We start from the raw sequence: 22,485 nt of genomic DNA, 5'->3' as shown, positions 1-22,485 counted from the left end.
ATATTGTTTCATAAGGGGGACCTGATACCAAGATTCAATCTCTGGGAGTTCCAACAAGCTCGGTATAGTTTTCAGGCAAAACATTATGTTTGTGTGTGTTACCCCCATGCCCTGTCATAATTCTTTTTCTGAAGAGTTTACTCCAGAAAAGGCACTTCAGGAAGATTTTGCATATTTTCAAAGCTTCTCTCTTAGCTGTGTTTAGAAGGCAACTCATGATCAAGGAGCTACATAGGGCATGATGTCCTCACTATGGAATAGGTTGGATTTTTCTCTACAGAAGATGATGTTTTCTTCCCTTTTTTTTTTTTTTTTAATTTCTCTCTGAAATTTAATAGGTCAGGTATAATATGTTCATTTGTTTTCTCAAAGTCTCTAGCATGTAATGTTTAGTCTGAATCATCCAACCAATTTATAAAGTAAGAAAAAAAAACTTTCTTAATTTTGTTGTAGGAGCTTTTAAAATACAAACCACATAAAGGGATTATTTTTTATCGACCTTTTTCCATGTTGCCCTTTAAGATTCTCAAAACATTTAAGAGCTTGTGCACTTCTGGCTAACAGAGGCTTCAAAATCAATAGGTTTTGAATGGAAAACTTGATTTAAATGGTTGATGAATGCAGTGTTTGCTTCATTACACAAAAATCCATTTTCCCATTCACAAGGTACAGCTGACCTTACCACTGAGAAGGAGGAAGCCTCTGCCTGCAGTTGACATCTTGAAAATATTTCAAGTTATCACAGCTCCAAGTTAAAGAAAAGATACAGCTCAGTTTGCTCTTTTTGTCGTCTTCATAAGCCTATGAAACTTCTCCAGCAGGACTTTTTCTTCTTTTGCTTCTTTATCCTACTGTTTTTTTCTTGAAGTTAGTCATTATCTCTTTCTGTGTTCTTGTTTTGAATGAATAGCAAAAAGCTACTTAATGGTTAATGAATACTGATGCTGCAGTGACAGCTCATTATCCTGTTGTCTTCTGCCCTCCATAGCCAGTATACTTTTTTATATAAAATATATTGATTTTAAAAAGTATTTTATAAATACTAATTTTTCTTTTTCCCTTGATAATTTTTAAATTTTTTTGCAAACTAAAACCAGTTATACACTGCCTCCAAAATAAAAGGAAATAATAAGTATATCAAATCCCATTTTTCCTTCCTTATGTCCCTAAATACTGTGCAAGAGAACAGGGTTAATTCTATCCACTGTTAAAATGCTGTCCTCTGCAGAATATGTTAAGTGGTCATTTATCAGCATACATCAATACTAAACAACAGATAGACCAGAGAATACACATTTTAAACCACAAAAGAAGGACTGGTTAGGCAGACAGGAAAGTGTGATGACTAGATGTGAAATGTAAGGAGTGGGGGCCCCATGCTATCATACCAGTTACTGAAAACTGTAAGGACAAATCAGTGAAGCCTTGATTTGAATACTTTGGCAGCTGAACAACTTCTGGTACCACCCCTTTTTAGTGCCCTGGTAATATCCTGATACTCTGATTTAGACTTGAGAAATTCCAACCACCCTCAGAGTAAATGTAAATGAACATGATATTTCATGATTTGAATTAAAGCTGTGCATAAGAACTCTTACTGTTTAGACAGTGAAAATACGATGATGACACTGCAAAGATCTTTCTTATGCTCACTGAGATACAACAGGGAACAAAGAATAATTAGTGCCCTAACCTTGGGAGTGCAAACAGACAGCGACTATTTTGAGAGAGGTGGTGGGGTGCTAAAGGGGCATGTGGCTACAGGGTAAAACTACCTCTTTTTTGGTGAAAAAAATGGGAGTCCATAGGAATATTATCTGCTAAGTTTTGAACCCCAATAATAGGCATTCCTGGCAAGTTGGTCAAAACGTTTGATAAACTCCAACTGCCTAAGCTCTCTACTTCATGTTTTCAGTAGTACAGGTCAGTTGTTTTTCATGTGAAATGTAGAGATACGGGAAGCAGCAGATCAATACTGCAAACAAGTGTTTATTGTTTAGTGATTACGAGTCATCAGTGTGTGAATTTATACAATACAATATGCTTAAATTTGAAGGAAGAGGTAAAAAACAAATGCTTAAATAAACTGAAATAGTGAGTACAGATCCATCTTCTAGAATAACATATGGATATTATTAAAGGTTAAGTCCAAAGTTAGAAAAGCATCAGACTCATCCTTAAAAGTATAAAAAAATGGTTTCTGCAAGGTTGGATATTTCACTGACTCTTCTCAGCAGAACTCTGATCAGTGTGACAATGCAGTGAGACATTTTCAGTGACTGCAATGCGTTGTGACACAGCTCTGATGATAATAATACAAGCCCCCACTTAAGGCCTCTCAGCAGTGCTTCTGTACCTGTTTAATTCAACAGCAGTCGCAGTTCATTTTGGATGCACAAAAAGTGGTGAGGATCAATCTGTGACCTCACCTGGCATTTCAGATTTTAATCTATTTTTTTTACAGTCTAAATGTTTGCAAAAAGGTTGTGTCAGTTTGTTCCATCAAATGATGAATAATGTAGAATTTGAACATAAAAGACAGGGCAGTATTGTCAGTTCTTCAGAACACTTGTATGCAAACAAGTCAGCATCACATTCAGATGGATTTAGTTCCATTTTTGTAATAGGCTAGCTGCTGAAAAAAAAATGTAAATCGGTAAAAACACAGCAAACTCTAAGACTATAACAGCAGTACTATTTTTCTTCATATTTCTTCACTCAAGCCTCACCTTGATGTGCCATCTGCTTAAATATGTCATTACTTACTCCAGAGTTGACATATATTGGTAAGCAAGTACTTACACCCATCTTTGCATCTTAGTCAGTATTTGACAGCATTGATTCCATCATGTTGAAGTAGGCTTTGACCCTGGCACAAACTTACAAGACTGCCTATGTCCAGCTCCACAGCTTGGAGTTAGTTCCTGAACATCAGACCTTGAGTTTTTGGCCTCAAACAGTCTTGCTGCAAACTCACCTAAACTATCCCACATTTTAAAGCTGGGTGGTTTGTGCAAAACACTTATTAAGTGCATCATTCATAGTAATTCTGTTTCCTACAAATCTAGCAAATAGAAGACACTTTAACAACTAAAACCACAATTTTTTTTTTGCTGTTTCCTGGACCTAACTACTTGAACAAAAAGTTTGTTGGGGGTATCTAAAGTTCATGACTCATTTTCCCTCTTCTTCAATGCCACAACCAGTAGTCCAGTTTTTCAGTGTTAGCATTTGACACCATGTGTCTTTTGCATGTTAGCATCTTCTTTGCTTGTTTTGGGCATTTTGAAGTCATCATCCCTGACCTCCTAAGCCTAACTGATAGTTGCACAAATGCTTTATAGAGAAAAATCATTAATGCATTCAGTGCTATGTTCTTACTCATAGTGATTGGACTGCAAGATAAATACATATTCATAATATAAAAAGCAGTGAAAGTACCAGCCATTGACATGCTAGTATAGAAATTGTTCAGGAAACAGTAAGGATATGGAGGTGGATAAGGAGGTGATAACAAGCCTGAGACTAAGGCTAGGGAGTGCAGAGAATGTAGGCATTATGGCATAAGAACATAGGTGCAATGGAGCAAGAAACATTGCCTTTTGTGAGGAGGAACACAAAACGAAAAAATAGGGAAGTAGAGCTGTCAATTTTGTAGCATTGTATAAATGCTCTGATATTTAATATGGTAAACATTGTATATTAGTTCTCTTGACTGCTTATGTTTATGTAGCTATTATTCTTAAAATCTGTATGCTGCATTTCCCTTTATCTTAATTTTTTTTTTAGTGTGAGACTTTATTCTGGAAAACTCCTGTTAAAATACCTGGGGGAAAAAAAAAAGAATAGTTTAATGTAGATCCTAAACTGTCCCCGTAATGCTCACCCTTAGGGATGCTACAGCATTTTTAATTGGTAGGTATTTGTGGTATCTTTGCCTGTTTATTCCAAATCAAAGAATTCCTGGAAACATTGTCAGGTAACATTTTTTCTGAGGTGATTTGAAGGTTTATATGAAGAATGATTGAAAGCCAGAAAGGAACACTAATTTTTTATCTCCTTATTATTCTAATCTGTCAGGAAAATTAGGGGGATTTGCACAAGAAAACAACACTATAGATTCTGGAGAACTTGATATAGGCCGAAGAGCAATACAAGAAGTTCCCCCTGGAATTTTTTGGAGATCACAACTCTTCATTGATCAGCCACAATTCCTAAAATTCAATATATCCCTTCAGAAAGATGCATTGATTGGAGTATATGGTCGAAAAGGCTTACCACCTTCACACACTCAGGTGAGAACTGCTTGCTTTAAAAGTAGGACACATTATTGAAAAGTGTGAGCTTTTATCTTTTATATATTTTTCCTCTCTCTCAATTACATACTTTTCCATTTTCATGATTATATTTTTATTTTTTATACTTTATTGATCTCATGTGATGTCCAGAACATTTGCAATACTCTAAGTGTTGGGATCCAAAATGGGGGTGGAGGGTGTTCTTATTTATGAGCTGTTCTAATGCCTAATCAATAATGATGCTTCAGATACAGAGTCGTTTTATGCACAGTTTATGGGTACATTTTTCCTTCTGTAGTACATAGACATATCTTTAAAAACCTAAGCAAACTAATGTAGCATCTATGGCCACACACATGGTTGAGAGTGCTTGAGAAACAGCACATTAGTGAAATTTCCAAACAAGAAGACAAGCAAATACTACAGTATTTACAGCTTGGTGTCTCACTAAATAAATACATAAAAGACCAAATATGTAATATATGTCTACAAAGATACAGTGAACTAGGGTTGTAAAAGTGACAGTCTTCACTAGGCATCTGGTGTCTTGAAACTTTGTTCTTAAGTGCCCCAGAGGATTTATTCTGTTCCACACCTCAGAGGTTTTAAATGGCACTTTTTATTGCATGTGGCCACACCTTTGCCTACTAACAAAGAAACACTCTTTATCCACAGTTAGAGAAAAGTTAAAGTGTAAAAGAATGAACAGTCTTCTGGATTGGGAGAAGGGAGAATCATTGCCTGAGATGGTACTTTAGAATCAATTCTATTCATATTTTATTTTAAAGATTTAAGACCCTCCAAGCTTAAATTTCTTTCAGTGCAATATTTATCCATGTCCTGTCTCTGATCCGTTTTTCCACCTGAAAAGGTATTTCAGTTCATGCTCTTCTATTCCATTTGGAGCAACATCTTACTGATTTATATTTTAAGTGTATGGATTTGCCCTGGACACAAATCTAAGTATAGCAACCTAATGGTATCATTGGATCGAAGCTTGGCTGATTATGCCTGATACACAGTTGCAACAGCAGATCCATAACTGCAAAATTAATATATTTTAATGCAATCCCATATTTTTTTTAATTTTGGTTTTCATGCTACTGTGCTATTTAAATTTATTTTGGTTTTTTCTTCAAGCATATTTTTTAAAAGATGCAGAACATAGAAATATATGTAATTATTACACTTATTTAACAGTATCAAACCACAGAGGAAGGGTCAGCAACGCAGCTAAAATCACAGAATGTTACATTAACTTTATTTTTTAGTTTAGTTTCCATTAAATTACAAACACTTCACTGAATGCAGAAAGTACAGTTACGTTTACTTAAAAATTTGATCCTCATAAAAATGATTAAGTGGATTTTCTTCAGACCTTCACGTATGAACACCTACCCTCAGGCAGACAACAAGCATAAGAAAGTCTAGTGTAAAGAAAATTGATTCAGAAAGTTATCAGCCATTGGAAATAGGGGTTTGGAATACAAATGCCATCTCAATGATAAAAATAATAACAGGAGTTAGGGGAATACATGTGTGGCAAGAATGAATAAAACTGAAGAAGCTGATCTGGATTGTGCATTTATATGAGAAGTCATGCAAGTAGGCAGGTCTATAAAAAAAAAGATCCTTACTTGATTCCTTATCCTCTTAAAAGGGTGAAAATTAAATAGACGTGTCCTTTATCCAAAAACACAGAAAGGGAGACTACTAAATCTGTTTACCATCACTTGTGTTATGCAGATTACTGATTCTTATTAATGTTTAAGTATGATACAACAAAAAGAATCATAGGAAAATCCTGCTACTGTATTTTCTGCTACTGTAGTTTCTGTGACATTTTGGATATATTGTTCTCAGGATATAGGTCAAGCTCTCTTGTCCTATTTTTGCCTGGTATATAATTACAGTATTTTTTACAAACCATTGACTGACACTTGATACATTGAAAAATTAGGCATGCTTACTTATCAGTGCCCTAGTGAACTTACAGGGCTGCTGAAGATTCCCAAGGGTGCAAGTTTATCAGAATGTTTATATGACCTTGAACCCAGTGATGTCTACTTAAGTACCTGAGATAAAGCACGTATGTAATCTCCTAAAAAGGCAGTTTCAGTGAAAGGTTATGTTTTTTTGGTGACTGTGCTCCTGTTCGTGGGGCAAAAAATTGGAGTAAAATATCTCTCAACAGTTTAGGCCTTTCTCCAACAAAGGGATAACACAGGACTTGTGTCTGATGAAGACACAACTTGCACTGATAAAATATGTATTTATATCAAAGTAGCTTACATGAACAAAATAATGTATTTAGGCAAAAAGACATCTAATGAAACAGAAAACTGAGGGGACGGCAAGCGTAAATCGATTTACTGCTTTCTTATTTCCCTTAACCCTTATGGCTTGTACTGACAAAAGTTCCTAACTGCAAGCCAGGCATAGCTAGCAGGGTCAGACTAACAACTGATGTTGGGCTTCACTGCATCCTTCCATCAGGCAAGGCACCTTACTCATATGGCTCCAGATGTCATAGGAACATAGTACAAAAACACATGAATGTCTACGCTGAGTTTGATCAAAGGCCTATCTAGCCCTGCATTCTGTCTGTGATGGTGGTCTTATGTAGAGATTAATATAGCAGCATGACAGTACCGTAGTTATTCTTCTCACAATATGCTTTTGACCTCCAGAGTTTTAAGGCTGAAGGACTTCGCTGAGTCAAAGATGCTGTCTTTGTATTTTACAACCTTAGATAGTTTATTTTTTTCAGTGAGTTTGTGTGGTCACCTTTGAACCTATGGAAGCTTTTAGTATCTGTGACATTTGCAGCAAGGCTTAACTACACATCTCACACTGTACTCTTAAGTGTGTTTTGAGACAGCCTCCTGGTACTTTTTGTTTCTCTCAGCGTTGCTAGTGTTTTGGAAGAGGCAGTGGAGAGTTTCTCACATATTTCTTCTCCATGCCACCCTTTTTTTATAGATCAGTAGTGTCATGAGTTGTATTTTTTCCGGTCTGCTTTCTCATAATTTTTATTAAAGGTGCTTCAATCCTTTGGTCATCCTTGGCCTTTTCTGAACTTTCTCCAGCTTTAAGGCAGCCTTTTTGAGGTGTGGAAACCAGAAAAACTCAGAACATAACAAGTGTTTAACTATGACAGTTTCATACAATGCCTTAATGATGTCTGCTTTTTACTTTCTTTTTTTTTTTTTAATTATAGAACTGATATTTCTGTAATCTGTCTACCATAGGTCCAAGATCTCATCTCAAAATGATAAAAATTGGCTCAGGTCCCATGTGGATGTGTAAAGCTAGGGTTGTTTCATGCAGACTTTGAAAAGTAGGATCTTACCCATATACATCACTTCATGTCTGCATCTCTTGAATGCTATCTGTGCTTATCTCCTAGTCACAGAGTGACAAGTGCTAATAACAGAATTTATGCAAATTGGCAATTGCTGCTTGTCTCTCAAACATCAGTATTTGAATTTTCAGATCTTTTGTTAAATAAGAAAAAACTCATTATTACCTGCACTCTTCTAGCATTTGTAAAGTTGCCTTATCACCTGTCCCCCTCCAATATCTTTGCTAATTTGCCCGTGATACCCAACATGCATAACCACAGACTGCAATCTTCTTTAGTTCCTTCCGTTCTGCTTTGGTGTTTCTACCAATGTGTGCCTTCTCTCCATTGTCACCTTTGACTGTAATAAGAAACTTGCTTGTTACATTTACCATCCACTTCTCTCCTGTACCCTTTGCCTGTTTATCTACCTCTTTTTTGTACCCCATTAAAACCTGACAGTGAGTAAGAAGAAACTGGAGTCAATACCTGTCCATAACCGTGCAACCTCTGATGACAGTTATCCTACCAGTGCAAGGGACATAGTAAAAGTATGATAGAAATGAGGTTGGGAGAGATCTCAAGAAATCTTAGTTTATGCTCTTGTCTTGGAACAGGATGAATTGTATATAAAACATTCCTATCAGTTGCTTAGCACTTTATTATTAAGTAATAAGAGAATGCAGCAAATTTAACTCTTGTTCTGTCCCATAATACAAAATAATAGGGATGCAGCATATAGGAAGGGGTTCGATATATTGTAATCAGGAAAGAATTTTTGGTTGCCTTGCTGTATTTTCTTTAGGTGCCAAAATTAATCTCAAGCACAGCTACTATGTGTGTGTCACAGACTGATCTGAGATGCATAGTTCTCTCTTTCTGGGGAATCATAAATAAATCAACCAGAAATAATTGACGGTGGCTGTCCATTCAAAACCCAATCAATGCAAGCCTGAAAGTCTTTGTGACACTTTCTAAAAATGTCAGTTCCATTGCAGCCAGAGAATCAATATGTTTATTTAAAGAGACTTTTAAGAATAAAAAAGGGATTTTGGTTTAAAGCAAAACCGTATGGAATGGTAGGGCAAATCAGCACCTTTAGGCTCAATATAAAGGTAACTAATTTATTCTAGTAGGAGGAAAATTAAATTGGCATGGTTTTGCTTATGAAGATAATTGTTTTTCCAGTCTGTTTTTGTTATTATGTCCTAAATATAAAAATATTAAAAGAGTTAAGATCTATTATTGTTTTTTGCTGGGGGACAGAATGAACAGTAAATTCCTTTCTGTATGACTTGTGAAATGTAGTCTAAAATGGTGTTATGGTAACAACATATGTCCTTATTACATTACAAATATGAAATCATTAATTGTACTGTGCTTGTCAGCCAACCATTAGTAGTCAATCTAGTAGTGTAACCACTTGTTTCTGTATCAAAAATACAGTTTTAGTCTGAAATTGTCCTTCTGCAATAGTGATCTCCTGCCATATGCAAATGGCAAAGTCACTCTTAATGTCTGTAATTGACTTGATAAACTCAGAGCTCCCCAAGCTTTCCCTTTTTTAAAATATTAGTGAGAACCACCAGAGAGAAGTGCTCTTGAGTCAGGCGAGAGTTAAAAAACATAAAATTGTTTTTCTCTCTCACACAAAATAAGATAAATATTTAATTCTCTGACAAATGAGAATGTTGAATGGTTGTGAATAATTGTTGCTCTCCCAAAACGATCGCATTCGTTTTCATGTGATGCAGCACATACAAAGCTACTGAGATACTGCATCCTAATCACATTATATTCTATTCTGCTCGTTCAGACATAGCTGGGAAAGTGTCTCAGATGTTGATGGAGGCGTATTAACAATGCATTTCCTTCACATACTAGGGAGGAACAGTCTTAGAATAGCAGTGAATTTTGACCTGCAATTTCAAGAAGGGACCATAAGCACTTAAACCCTCGTTCCAGGACAAAGGGTATTTTCCTTTGTCCTGGGAACAGTTTCTGAAGGTCACAAGTCAGGGTGTAAAATCACTGATTATCTGGTCCTGGTAACTGATCTTATCCCAGCTCAGCTGAATCAGTGGTTTCATATGCTGGCCTTTACTTTAATAGGCCCTGGATGTAATTCCATTTGAGAAAGATCTCCAACGTGTGGGAAGATTGAAGGTTTATGTGTTACAGTTCACTTCATACAATAAACATGTGTCACAGTAAAAGGAAACTTTGAATAGTCTTGGCAGGAAAAGCGGACACCCTCTACCACAAGCAAGAATGCTCTTTAATTTTCCTACCTGTTTAATTTTACTCTATACATATTGATCTTTACATGCAAAAGAGGCAGAGGACAACTTTCAAGCCATGAGAACAGACTCTAGATAGTGTAAATAAGTGTAGGGCCTGGAGCAGTTTTATCCCTCCAGGTCCCATTAGCCTTAGTTAAGGTTAACGTGCATCAAACCTTGTGTTGCGAGTTTGCTTGTTGTATCAGCTGAGATGCCACTACATTTTTCAAAGCCCCACTGATGATTGTTAAAAATGCAGTATGTGCTGTCCATTGACTGAAGGTACCATAGGTTTTTGTCAGTTTGTCATTTTCAACAGTTGCAATGTTTTCTGCTTTCCATCTCCTCTTTTGAGCTTCTGCAATGCAACGTAAAGCTCTTGGTTTCCTTCCTCCACAATTCTACACTGTGAAAAAGGGGGATTGAGCAGTTTAATCCTTCATCTGAAACTAAATGAAGAAAAGTAGATTATTAGTGTTGGATATTACTATTAACCCATACACGTATAACGCAGTTGGAAAGTTAGGTCTCACCTGTAATTCAGGTGGCAGTCATGACTGAAGACTCATTTCAACTAATGTTTTCTTCCCCCAATGTATGTAATAGGTTCATTGGCCACTTGTCACTGAAAAAGCCACTCTAATAAGCATGAGAACTAGTTGGTAATTTTGTTTGAATGCTTCACAAGGGGCAAAGAAAGAAGCAAGGTTTGGTTTCAGCTCCCGCTTCCCTGCTCCAAAAGGAAACTCTCGGTCAAAATACAAGCATGTTGTCAGGGTGTTGTGGGGAAGCTGACAATGCCATGGGTCATCCCATGACTTTGTCAAGTTCCTGTCTGTTTCTATTTGCAGTACGACTTTGTGGAGCTCCTGGATGGCAGCCGGCTGATCGCAAGGGAGCAACGCAACCTGCTGGAGTCAGAGCGAGCGGGGCGGCAGACGAGGTCTGTCAGTCTCCACGAGGCAGGTTTTATCCAGTATTTGGATTCTGGCATCTGGCACCTGGCCTTTTACAATGATGGGAAAAATGCAGAGCAGGTGTCCTTTAATACCATAATTATAGGTAAGCATAATCTTTAAAGCTCTTACCAAATGCTAGTTACTGGTCAGGTTTTTTTAAAATAGATAAATAAGTTTTCATAGTTAAATGATCTTTTTTTTTCAGGGATTTTCCATTCACAGTGCTTCCTTTGCTGCTCAGAATAAAACACAGAGTGTATATTTTAATTTCTTCGTATAAAGCATAAGGGGTGTGCCTTCTAATAAAATGATGCTTGAAAGGACATTGTTTTGAAGTATGACACGGGGCGCAGATTTTAAGTATGGAGCTCATACAGTTTTACCATTATAATTTTAGCCTTTTCGTTGGAATATAATGTCCTAAGATATTAGAGGCATCAGCCATAGAAGATCACAGCTATTTGTGCTCTTCAAACAAACCAAACATAAACACTTCTTGTAGCAAGAGCACGCTGTCAGATAGTAGTGGTTCACATGATAAGTACTTCATGCAGTGGGCATTTGTAAATTATCCTTCTCTTTTTCCCTTTAGAGTCTGTGGTGGAATGCCCCCGAAATTGCCATGGTAATGGTGAATGTGTTTCTGGATCCTGCCATTGTTTTCCTGGGTTTTTGGGCCCTGATTGTTCGAGAGGTAAATCAACCCAATGCTTTTCTCGAGTCAGTCTCAGTGAGCATGAAGACAAATAGATCAGAAAAGCAACTTTTTACATGTTCTTCTTTATAAAGCTTTGATGAAGACCTTGGTTTTAATTTTTCTGCTATGTTTTGTTTCACAGCAGCCTGCCCAGTGCTGTGCAGTGGCAATGGGCAGTACTCCAAAGGACGCTGCCTGTGTTACAGTGGCTGGAAGGGCACTGAGTGTGATGTACCTACAAGTCAGTGCATCGATCCCCAGTGTGGGGGCCGGGGCATTTGCATCATGGGCTCTTGTGCCTGCAACTCTGGGTATAAAGGAGAAAACTGTGAAGAAGGTAAATTAGGATATATTTACACCAGCATCGGCTGTTGTTGGTCAGGTTTACAGCTCACACATCCAACTCTATCAATTTTTCTAGATCTAGATCTTATGCACTAACCATGTTTCTTCAAAAATCATTTTAGAATACTACAAATCAAGTTTGGGAATCACTAGTATCTCTGAATTCTACATAATTATTATGCCTTATTTATTCTCAAGTAAGCAGTGGGAAAATTCTGAGTAACATGCATTATCTTTTTGCTTGCCAGTATTTTTATTTTTTTTCTGGCTGAGTTCAGCTAAGAAGAAAGCACCCAAAATACAGATGTAGGAATACTTAATGAATTTTCACAGTATAGAGTGAATCGCTAATGTATTGCATTTGTTAGTGATCTTTTCCACTGACCACATTGTGGAAAGTGCTGATTCAAGTGCATCAGAGTGAAAAATGATGCATCATTTTTGTATTCCAGAGATGTGCATAATAATATTGGTTCTGGTGTGCAGCAAAATGCAGTTCGTTTTCCATTCTGCTTTTTTAGGAAGTAAAAAGTGCCATTTTCTTCCTCAATCAAATTGATTTTATTGATCTCCATGTACAAAGTAATGCAATTAAGTCTCTGGAATTAAATTTTCAGACCATTGACCCTAGAAGTGTAACATTTTATTGAGTCAAATTGCTAAATTAAATCTCGTCATCTAAGGCACATTAAAGTGAATTAAGACAGATAGACAGGATGCAACTCATTCATTTCTGAGACAAGTTGAGGGTCCTGTACAGCTGTCAAAACTGTATAGTGGTGGATGGGGTCACTTCATACGGAGTGCTGCAGGGAATCCCAACACTTGTTACACTGTGATTAGGCAGAATCAAGATCAGTTGCCCGAGACTCAAAGCCAATCTTCTTGTTATTGAGAAAAATTAGCAAACCTTGAAAGATTCTCCGTTAACTCAGTGGTAACCTGTAATTGTCTTGATAACAGTTATGTGCATGCACAGATTTCATAGTATCAGAAAGTGATGTGGAAAAAAGGTGTTCTTACAAGGAAAATTGCAGCTATGCAAGTAGTGATGACAAAGAGTGATTTAACTTGTAACCAGAGAAGGGAGACTGGCATTGAGATACCTTGGTTCACTCTGTCTTTTCCTCACTCATTGTGATGAAAGAAAGGTGAACTTCTCAGCGTCAACTTACTAATGTTTACTTTTAAGATGAATGCAATGCTACCTATTTCGTAAGGTCTTAAATATGAATTAAGCCCAAAAGTGCCATGAGCATCTAGGAGTTGATTACTGTTGTCAGGAATGACAGGTTTAAACTGACCTTTCTCATCTCCCTACAGCGGATTGCTTGGACCCAGCCTGCTCCAGCCACGGCATGTGCATCCACGGCGAGTGCCACTGCAACCCAGGCTGGGGTGGCAACAACTGTGAAATCCTGAAGACAATGTGCTCTGACCAGTGCTCTGGTCATGGCACCTACCTTCAAGAGAGTGGTACCTGCACCTGCGACCCCAACTGGACAGGTCCAGATTGCTCCAATGGTAAGAGTTCAAAGCACTGGCATTTTGTAAAATGTTCTTACCTTAAATAGGAGCATTTTAATGACAGTATTTTGTAAAGGCCTGACCTGCTGAGCTGATTGATGTCTTGGAGTTGACTTCAGCATGAACTGTGAATTGATTCAAAGGTTCAAAATAATTGATGAGTTTGAAGGATTTGAAAATCAATGTATTTGTTTGTATCTTTTAGCTGCATTCACTTGGTAACTTCAGGTATTCTGTATGATCTTACCTCATACATCTGTTTAGAAACTTGAAACTACACTTGTGAAACCAGAGACAGTCACATTTTAAAAATCTCTTGCAAAACAGACAGCATTCAAGTTTGAAGGCAAAGGGAATGCAAGAATGAATCTTAAACAGCTTTCAAGGCAGGGTACAAGCTGCCAGGGTGGAAGGAGTTGGTAGGAGTGAAGAATAGAGGGATTTCTTGAAATATGAAACTGAACTTATTAATCTGAGCTTAGAAACAAAAGGAGAAAACTAGAGGTAGTAGCACAGAGAGCAAAATCTAAATATTTATAAAGTATGACAGCAGCTTTTTGACAAATATGATTTTTTAGGATCTTGTTTGGTAGCCACATATCAAAAAAACAAATCATGTCTAACTGTGAGACATATATTTGTCTAAACCAGTTCACCTAAGAACTCAGACATTTTGTTAATGAAAACTGAACACATGGGCTAGCTGGGTTTATGCCAGCTTATGAATAAATATAACTTTTTCATGAGGAACCATCTTTTTAAAACAAATGTACTTCCTGACCAGGATCTGTGATACTCCATTATGTTTTATGCATACAAGAGTGATAGGACAGAGTTCCAAACATTCAAGAAAAAGTGACAGAAGAAAATGTTGTCTTCTGCAAAATTTGTTTAGAAGAAAAAATTCTTCTCTGAGCGTTTCTGGCACTAAAACTGACTATTTATGAGAGACCCTTCCTACTTCTCAGACAAAACATGGATCCCCTATTTATTGACACAATGTTCTCTACACTTTTTTTTGATGACCAACTATGCTTCATCTTTTACTTATGTTTCAAGGAATGATTTGTCATTAAAATAACATAAAATGTTTCTAATCTCAAATATTTCAAGTATTTCAGACTCAAAAAAGAGTTTTGTAAAACTGTGCGCAGATTATTTGCAGAAGCTGTGCAAAACGACCTTCAGAGTAGTACACTAAAAAAGTAAATGTTGCCCATAAACATGTTGTTAAGTTGTTCCATGAAGAAAAGAATGAGTTATTTCCATCAGAGAGTTTTATAGGTTTGAAATCAGCAGAGCTTTCCTCTATCTTCATCAGCAGTTTGTCCGTTAATTAGCCCTTCAATTCCACTTCAATTAAATTAGCTCTAATTAATAAATTCATTACAAAGATTGATGCATCTTGCTCAAAGCTAGTGTGCTAAAAGCTGATAAACACCTTCACCCTAATGAAAAATTGATTAGATTGAAAAGAAATAAACCTTTCTGTCTTGGAGCTGCGTTGACGTTTTGTGCCTCCCAAAGTTAACCAAACCATCTTGCATCTCTTAATCAAAAATTTAATTCAAAGTAGATCTAAAACGCTATATAGGGGGCAAAAAAAGGGGAGGGGGAAATCACAGCTGTCTTTCTCCACAGAGGTTTTGGGCTGTTTCTTACAGGAAATATCGCAGCTCCGTGTTACTGTTTAATGTTCCACAGCACTTTGAGACAGCCGGAAGAAAAACACTGTTGATTGGGAAGCTAGAAACCTTTCCTGCACTGCTGAAATTTTCTTTTGCTGTTAAATATAGTTTTAATCTTTTATTCCTAAGTTACCTGTTGTCTTTTACAAGAAAACAAAAACTAAATACAGCACTTCTGTGAACCAGTACATGGCTACAACCAGCTGTATGCCAAGAAATTAAAGAAGTCCCTTAGGCTGTATTGTATCTCCTCTTGGTTTTCTGTTGTTTGCTTAGCAGAAGTAAAGTTTGCTGGAATCTGACTAAATGAACCAAAACTGTAAATGCAAAATCTAGCAGTCTAAATTATCATCTTGTATTAGCTGAGACTTAATATGCGTTGTTTGGGCTCTGACTACCTTTGGCTGTTAATATATTTTTCAATTATTCTATCAGATACAAGATCCTGTTACTATATGTAAATGACAAGTTAAATTGCTGTATGTTGATTTATTTTTTTTTAACAAACTATTATTTAAACCAGACTGTTCATAGCTGTCACTGATACAAATTTACTGAAAGTAAAAGAGAATCATCTTTTATATTTAACAGATATGTCAGTGTGTCAGCATAGTAATAATTTGTCTCACTAAGGCTGATTCTTTATAATGAAAAAATGTGTCAGAAATGGCACATTTTAACTTCCAAAGAAAACAGGGAGAAGGGTATGGAGAGGAAACCTTGTTAAAATTAACTTCATCATATTAGATTTTCACTCACAACACACAATGATCTAGGTATATGTTACATTTAGTCACCGTGAGTACAGTGTAAGTTTGGCTAGGTCTAAGTGCCATGTAATCTAAGATAAAAACGGTTATTCTTAAGATATATGTGATCACAAAAAACATGATTGAAAATTACTCAGAGATAGCAAAAGAGCTGTGAATGCTTAAGCATCACTAAAGTATGCTGGCTAAGTGACCATGAGCAAAGAGATAAAACTGTACTCTGTTCTGTTGGGTCTTACATAAAAATGTCTTTCACAGTAAATTCCTTTGATTTAACTTTCAAATATTTTGCCTTTTTTATTCTTCGCATGTTGAATTAAAATGTAGCAATGCTAATTAATATATACCCTCTCTCTCCCCTGTGCTCTCTGCCCCCTTTTCTCCCCCTCCCTCCTCTCAAATGCAGAAATCTGTCCCGTGGACTGCGGCACGCACGGCGTGTGCATGGGTGGCACGTGTCGCTGCGAGGAGGGCTGGACGGGCGCAGCCTGCAACCAGAGAGCCTGCCACCCCCGCTGCGCGGAGCATGGCACCTGCAAAGACGGGAAGTGTGAATGTAGCCAGGGATGGAACGGAGAGCACTGTACCATTGGTAGGCTGGCTATGCTTTACCCTGTCTTCGCTGCAAAATTCAAACAGCCAGCCCTGCTGGCCACGTCTGATTAAGAAGTGCATTACTTTGAAGAATGTTTCTTCAAACAGAATATTAGCACATGTCAGTCTGTGGAAAGGAGTTGATATTTTAAGAAAGGAAATGGTTATATAATGGCTCATGAGTTCTTTGTACCTAGTGTGCTATGAAAACAAGGTGGAAGAATTTCCTTTTCAATCTTTTCCCTTTAACTGCCTTTTGGTGAGGAGGGAATTACTTTTATTTTAAAATGTAAATATATTACTTGATTTGTGCTTTTCTGTTTTTATGTGATAGCTTTATGTCTTTTGGAAATGAAGCTTCCTATTGTTTTTCTTTCTTTTTTTTTTCTTTTAAGGAGAAGAAGTTCTATAAAGTGACTTGCCTATGCAAAAATGTTGCTTCCACCATATAACAAATGTGATATAGCTGCCCAAAATTATCTTCCTGTCAACATAGTGTTCTATCTTAGAATGCTCTCAAATTTATTACATGTTAATAATGTAACAGCAGTTTAATACAGCTGATTGAGAAGAAGCCATCCTTATTACAGCTTCTGTGTTTCTGTAACCAAGTTAGTTCTAGTGCCTGAAAAACTTTGGAAGTTACTGTGCCTTATCAATGGAGCTTTCTGTACTCAGTTATTTGCAGTCCGTATGTCCATTATACAGTAGGATATCCCTCTCCACTATGCAGGCTTTGACAGTGAGCTGGCATGAGAAATTATGCATGTAAATAAGAAGACTAAGAAAAAGTGGAGCTGTGGTGCTAAGAAATTCCCTTCCACACTAATTCCCCTTTGTACAAAACACTGCAGGTCTGTAACTATTGCATGGTAACAGGTAGGAAGCACAGGCAAAGGAACTGGCAGTGGTTTACATGCAAGAGATGTCTAGTTTGTACTTAGGTGAGTGGGGAGCAAAAAGCTTATCAAAGGCTGAGACACGAGTAACAGTGTGACTGAAGTATTTATGGGACACATCTCCCAAGTATGAGAAACATCATGGCTAAGCACTTAGAGGTGGATTGAACAGGCAACAAAAGAGGTAGCCACAGGTCAGACAAAGGCAAGTGTAACACTGAGTGATGAGGAAATCACGAACAATCTGAAGAGTCAAAAAAAAATTCAGTTAAAAATCACAGTTTTATGTTTGGAGACATGGAGGAAAGACAGTTAAAAGAGGTGATGTAGCTGAAGCAACAGGATAGGATGGTAGGTCTAAAAGCAGTGGAGCTGATAGATGTGAATATGGAATGATTTGCTTTTAGCACAAGCTAAAAAGAGGCTGGAGCATCTTAACTTTCATGGAAGTTTTGGAAGGACTCTAATTCTGAATGTGTTAGCATAGCTAAGCCATCACTGGGGCACGAGTATTTTGAAAATAGTAAAACCCAAGCTGCGTTCCCGGCTCTTTTATAGCCCTGACTAAGAGGTGGGTGGGTTTGCTGTGCTTGGTGTTCATGAGAGGCAGTGGTGGGAGCTTTGAGGGCAGGGAAATCGAGGGCCTGTTACAACTATATTAACTGATAACCACATCATTGCAGCAGGAAGATGAGGCAAGGTTTTGTTTTGTAGAAGGGAATCAGGTGTGAAAGTAGTAAGATTGACTTGTAAATGATTTTTTACAGCAATCACAATTGATTTTTTTTTTTATTACTATTATTATTTACTAATGAGACTGCTCAGACATAGGGAAGAGCACGAATCAAGGTGCATCTGCAGAATCACGGGGAGAATCAATAGGGTTAACGTTTTTGAGGATTCCAGAAAACATGCTGACAAAGAGAGTAGAGAGGTGGGGAGAGAACTGCTTTCTGAACAGTAAAAGAAAGCAAATATTTAGAAGTAGGATAAAGCCTTTCCCTTGACTGCTTTAACTTGCCAAGGAGCAATTACTCAGCAGATTGCTCTGCTGTTGGTCTCACTGACCTTGGCAGCATTTCAAGGGTTGTAGTTATATACGGATGAACTGCTCTTGAACAATTTTTCCAACATATTAAGCACAAACAAGTTTTTCCTCAGCACTGGGCAAGCAGGTCTGTCTTCCCACCTGTTTATTCTTTAAATGGGTGTTTACTTTGTGGCTGCTGCTGTTAAGATAGTTTGATTTGTTATTATTGCCCTTACAGCCTCCAATACAAGTAAGGAAGTACAAGCTCTAGCCTGCTGTTATATTTATTTTTTTAGAGCTGTTTTTTTTCAGGAGCCCAGTGTTACAGAGAAGCCAGGTTATTTTATTGCTCATTTCCAAGAGTACTTACTCTTTGTGGGGTAAAAATTGCTGCCTCCTCAGCTTGGAAGATGAAGAGTCAAATTGCTTTTCTCTCACCTGCCCTACAGTAGGTAATAGTTCTTTCTGAGCAGTAAATTTCAGAACACAAGGGACTTCAGAATGTTTTTCTATGCAAACCAGTTTCTTATGGTCACCCTCCATTTGTAACCCAGGCATTTTATGCCACTTACAACTCTTGACTTAGTGGCAGAATCTTTACATAATTTGTGTTATGCATATGAAAGACTCCTGCTCATTCTGCCTTTATATGTCTAAAAATAAACAATTGCACTCTCCTTATTTCTGAAAGTCATTAACAATTTAGCTGCCGTACTGTGAAGTACTTTAGAAATGCAAATGTGTTTCTTTGTTGCAGCTATTAGCTGGAAGCCTGTGAAGGGCAACAGCCAAAATTTACAACTTCTTTGGGAAAGGAATATTCCAAAGAAGTTGCAAATCTTAAAGGCAATTGACTGTATTCACTTTTTGGGAAAGGAATAGACCTCCAGATCTCTAGGTGGATGTGAAGAATGGGATAGATATGTATGTATTACTCATGGGGGCGCTAACTGGAATGTATACTGAATCATCTAAATCCATAACTCTTTTGTTCAAAGAGTTTATGTTATTTTTGTGAAGCATGAATGCTGTTTAAAATGGTAAAAAAATTTTTGCATCTCAGCTAATGATTTTTATATATTTCTAAATACTGACTATCTGTCCAGTCTCATTTTCAGTTAACCCACTGGTTAACTGTTGTAAGTTGATGTGTTCCAAGGTAGAATGAAGGAAAAAACAAACCTATCTCCTTAATTAAAACAAGGTAGTCCTCAGTTTTATTTCTCTCTAATATCCTTTAAACCTTGATTGCTTTTTGAGTTATGTTGATTTTTATATATATTTCAAAATATTCAAATGGAATTTAGCCAAAGGAAATTCTGATTGCTCTCAGCTCCCAGATACCTTTTGTTGTGTTGGGTTTTTTTATTTCAAAACTTCAGAATGTTGGGAAGCGAAATCATAGGTGATTGCAAAGATTTGCTTTTTTTGTTCAGAAAAAAATTTAGACATCTGCTTACCTGGGTTAAATCTCAGCGTTTCCATAAAGCTGAAGAAGACTGGATTCGCAAAATAATATACATATGTATTTTATATATTTTGATTTGTGATAGAGAGCATAATAGACTAAATAAAGTGGGGATTTTTTTATTTTTTTGAAGCAATGTGTATAGTAAGGTGGGGAAGATTGATTTGACTAATGCAGTAAACCTAATGTGTGTTGCTGATATCCACTGTTCCATGACGCATCTTTGGCACAGGGTAGCTCCAACTTAATACCACACTTGATGTCAGCCACACTTGTGAGTCATTCCCTTTGCTCTGAACACATACTTCTACATATTTATATCAAAGATCTTCATCAGATAAGTGTGTGCTCAGTATTTTGATAAAAAGAATCTAATGAGAATTAACAAAACTCAAGACCTGGTGGTATTGTTTAACATCTTACAGGTTTGAACTAAACACTGTCTATGTATATTTCACATTCTAAACAATTTAAGGCACCTCATTTGCTTAACATCTTTTCCCTCCTGAGAACTGTAATCATAAAATCATAGGATCATAGAATAGTGTGGGTTGGAAGGGACCTTTAGAGATCAACTCCCCCTGCAGTAAGCAGGGACATCTTCAAATAGATTTAGTTGCTCAGTGCCTCATCCAGCCTGGCCTTGAATGTTTCCAGGAATGGGCATTCACCACCTTTCTGGGTATTCACCACCTCTCACTTGTTCCAGTGTTTCACCATCCTCACTGAGCAAAACTTCTTCCTTAAATCTAGTTTGAATCTACCCTCTTTTAGTTTAAAGCCATTACCCCTTGTCCGGTCACAACGGGCCCTGCTAAAATGTTGTAATGTAATGTTTTACCATTTCCTTGAGAATGTTTTCATCCCCATGAGAACAGATTAAATCAACAGTCTGCTGCAAAACAATGGAAAATCACCTGTCAATTGTTTATTTCGTCTGGAAGTGACATTCTTGGGTCTGAGGTGAACATCCATATTATTTTTTTGAAGCTCAGTCTGCATTTCAGTGTGATACAAGACCATGCATGCACAGCTGGTGCCCAGGTGATAGCCTGGATGAAAATTTGCTCTGTAATTAAGTTTTCATAACATAGTTGTACTAAAGTATGTTTTTGTTTCCTTTGTGTCCTGGCTTGCAATGAGTTCAGTGACCCTCTCCTGTCTGAGTAGTTGTTTTGTGAGATTAGAACAGATACTGTTTCAGAAAGTCTATTATTTTTTGTGAGATAACTGTCATGGACCATGAGTATATTAAGTAACTGTCATAGGGAGCCCATAAATATGAATACTTTTCCAGCTGCTTTTCCATTAAACTCTGTTAGCTGAATGAAATTAGTAAATAATTATGTTGGTGGGGAACCTCCTGTATCCATGTGCTGTGTAATATCTCAGGTTTACAATGCAGCTTAATTTTTTCTATAGACTAAATTAGTTTTAGCGTAATCTAAATTGCAAATCGGCCAATTTGCATTAAAACTATGCCTTCTTGTTCAGAATTGTCAACACCTCTTTTTTAAAAGTCTTTAACATTAAGCATGGGTGGGTAAGACCATCTGTTTATAAAGCTTGCCTGCAGCTCCATTACTTAACACAAGACAGGTTACAGCTGTTTAATTGTTATCATGTTGAACGATTATCTTTCAATCCAAAATTAATATTTAAATATGTGTGCATGGAAAGCATATCGTTAAACATAAATGAGGTACATGTGGATTAATGTCATTAAGCATTCATATTAATCCCTCAGGAGGGCTAAAGTTAGCATCATGGTACTTCCGTGCTACTTCTGAGTGCTGCATGAGGCTACTTTACCTGGTATACAGAACTGAAAATCAAATCCAGTGGTGGTCCACTGAGAAGTAAGTGTGCAGCCTGTGTTTATATTCCAGTGAGAATCGGGATCTAATTGGTTTATATTCTAACAATTTCCCCTAAAATTTTGCCGAGGAAAAAAAATAGCAAGGGACAGCAAAGTATTTATTTTAACCCTTTTCTTTTCATGAAAAGACAGTAGCGTGCCATTCAAACCAGTCAAACAAAAAAAAAAAGTTTTCTTCAGCAAGAAGTTTCTAGTTTCAGCTATTTTAGCCAGAAAAACAGGAAAGTCATCTGGTTTCGATATTCAGAATTAAGAAAAAAATAACATGTAGAGCACATGTGTGCTTAGTGTGTTTCCATTAGCACAGACACTGTTCTGGTGACTGCTTAAAGTGGTTTTCTGACTAGGGACGTGCACGAAGGCATCTCTGTGCTGGTTTTCTCTGTGACCAGCATAAGTACAGAAATACAGCTAGTGCTGAGGAATGCTAAGACATCATCTACTCCAGTAAGTTATATGGTCTGCACCTGTTCTCTTCATGTGTTTAGCTTAGGGCTCCTTATAATACAGATGTCAAATATGACTGCAGGGAAATGACACTTTATCTCTTTATGGATCAGAGAGCAAGTAAAGACAAATGTGTTCCTCCAGCTAATTAAACAAAGTGCTTCTAGGAAAATTGATATGGCTATATGTCATTGCACTATACATTTTTGACACCTGGTCTTGACAGAGTAAGTCATGGACCAGTTTGAGGACTTGATCT

At 37.1% G+C, this 22,485-nt stretch overlaps 1 protein-coding gene across 18 annotated transcripts in view; it reads left to right on the top strand.

Moving 5' to 3' along the window:
• The window catches only part of TENM3 (teneurin transmembrane protein 3), a 1,309,047-nt gene that overhangs the window by 1,212,984 nt on the left and 73,578 nt on the right, over positions 1–22,485 (top strand). For all 18 annotated transcript variants that reach the window (XM_032684675.1, XM_032684682.1, XM_032684680.1 and 15 more), the window contains 6 exons: positions 4,081–4,295; positions 10,775–10,985; positions 11,475–11,576; positions 11,722–11,916; positions 13,248–13,448; positions 16,316–16,501. In XM_032684675.1, coding sequence (XP_032540566.1) covers positions 4,081–4,295; positions 10,775–10,985; positions 11,475–11,576; positions 11,722–11,916; positions 13,248–13,448; positions 16,316–16,501 — 1,110 coding nt within the window. The remainder of the gene's footprint in view (positions 1–4,080; positions 4,296–10,774; positions 10,986–11,474; positions 11,577–11,721; positions 11,917–13,247; positions 13,449–16,315; positions 16,502–22,485) is intronic.

The sequence above is a fragment of the Chiroxiphia lanceolata genome, chromosome 4, assembly GCF_009829145.1.
Source record: "Chiroxiphia lanceolata isolate bChiLan1 chromosome 4, bChiLan1.pri, whole genome shotgun sequence".
Classification (NCBI taxonomy): domain Eukaryota; kingdom Metazoa; phylum Chordata; class Aves; order Passeriformes; family Pipridae; genus Chiroxiphia; species Chiroxiphia lanceolata.
The sequence above is the reverse complement of the archived record's forward strand: the minus strand, read 5'-3'. Positions and strand labels throughout refer to the sequence as shown.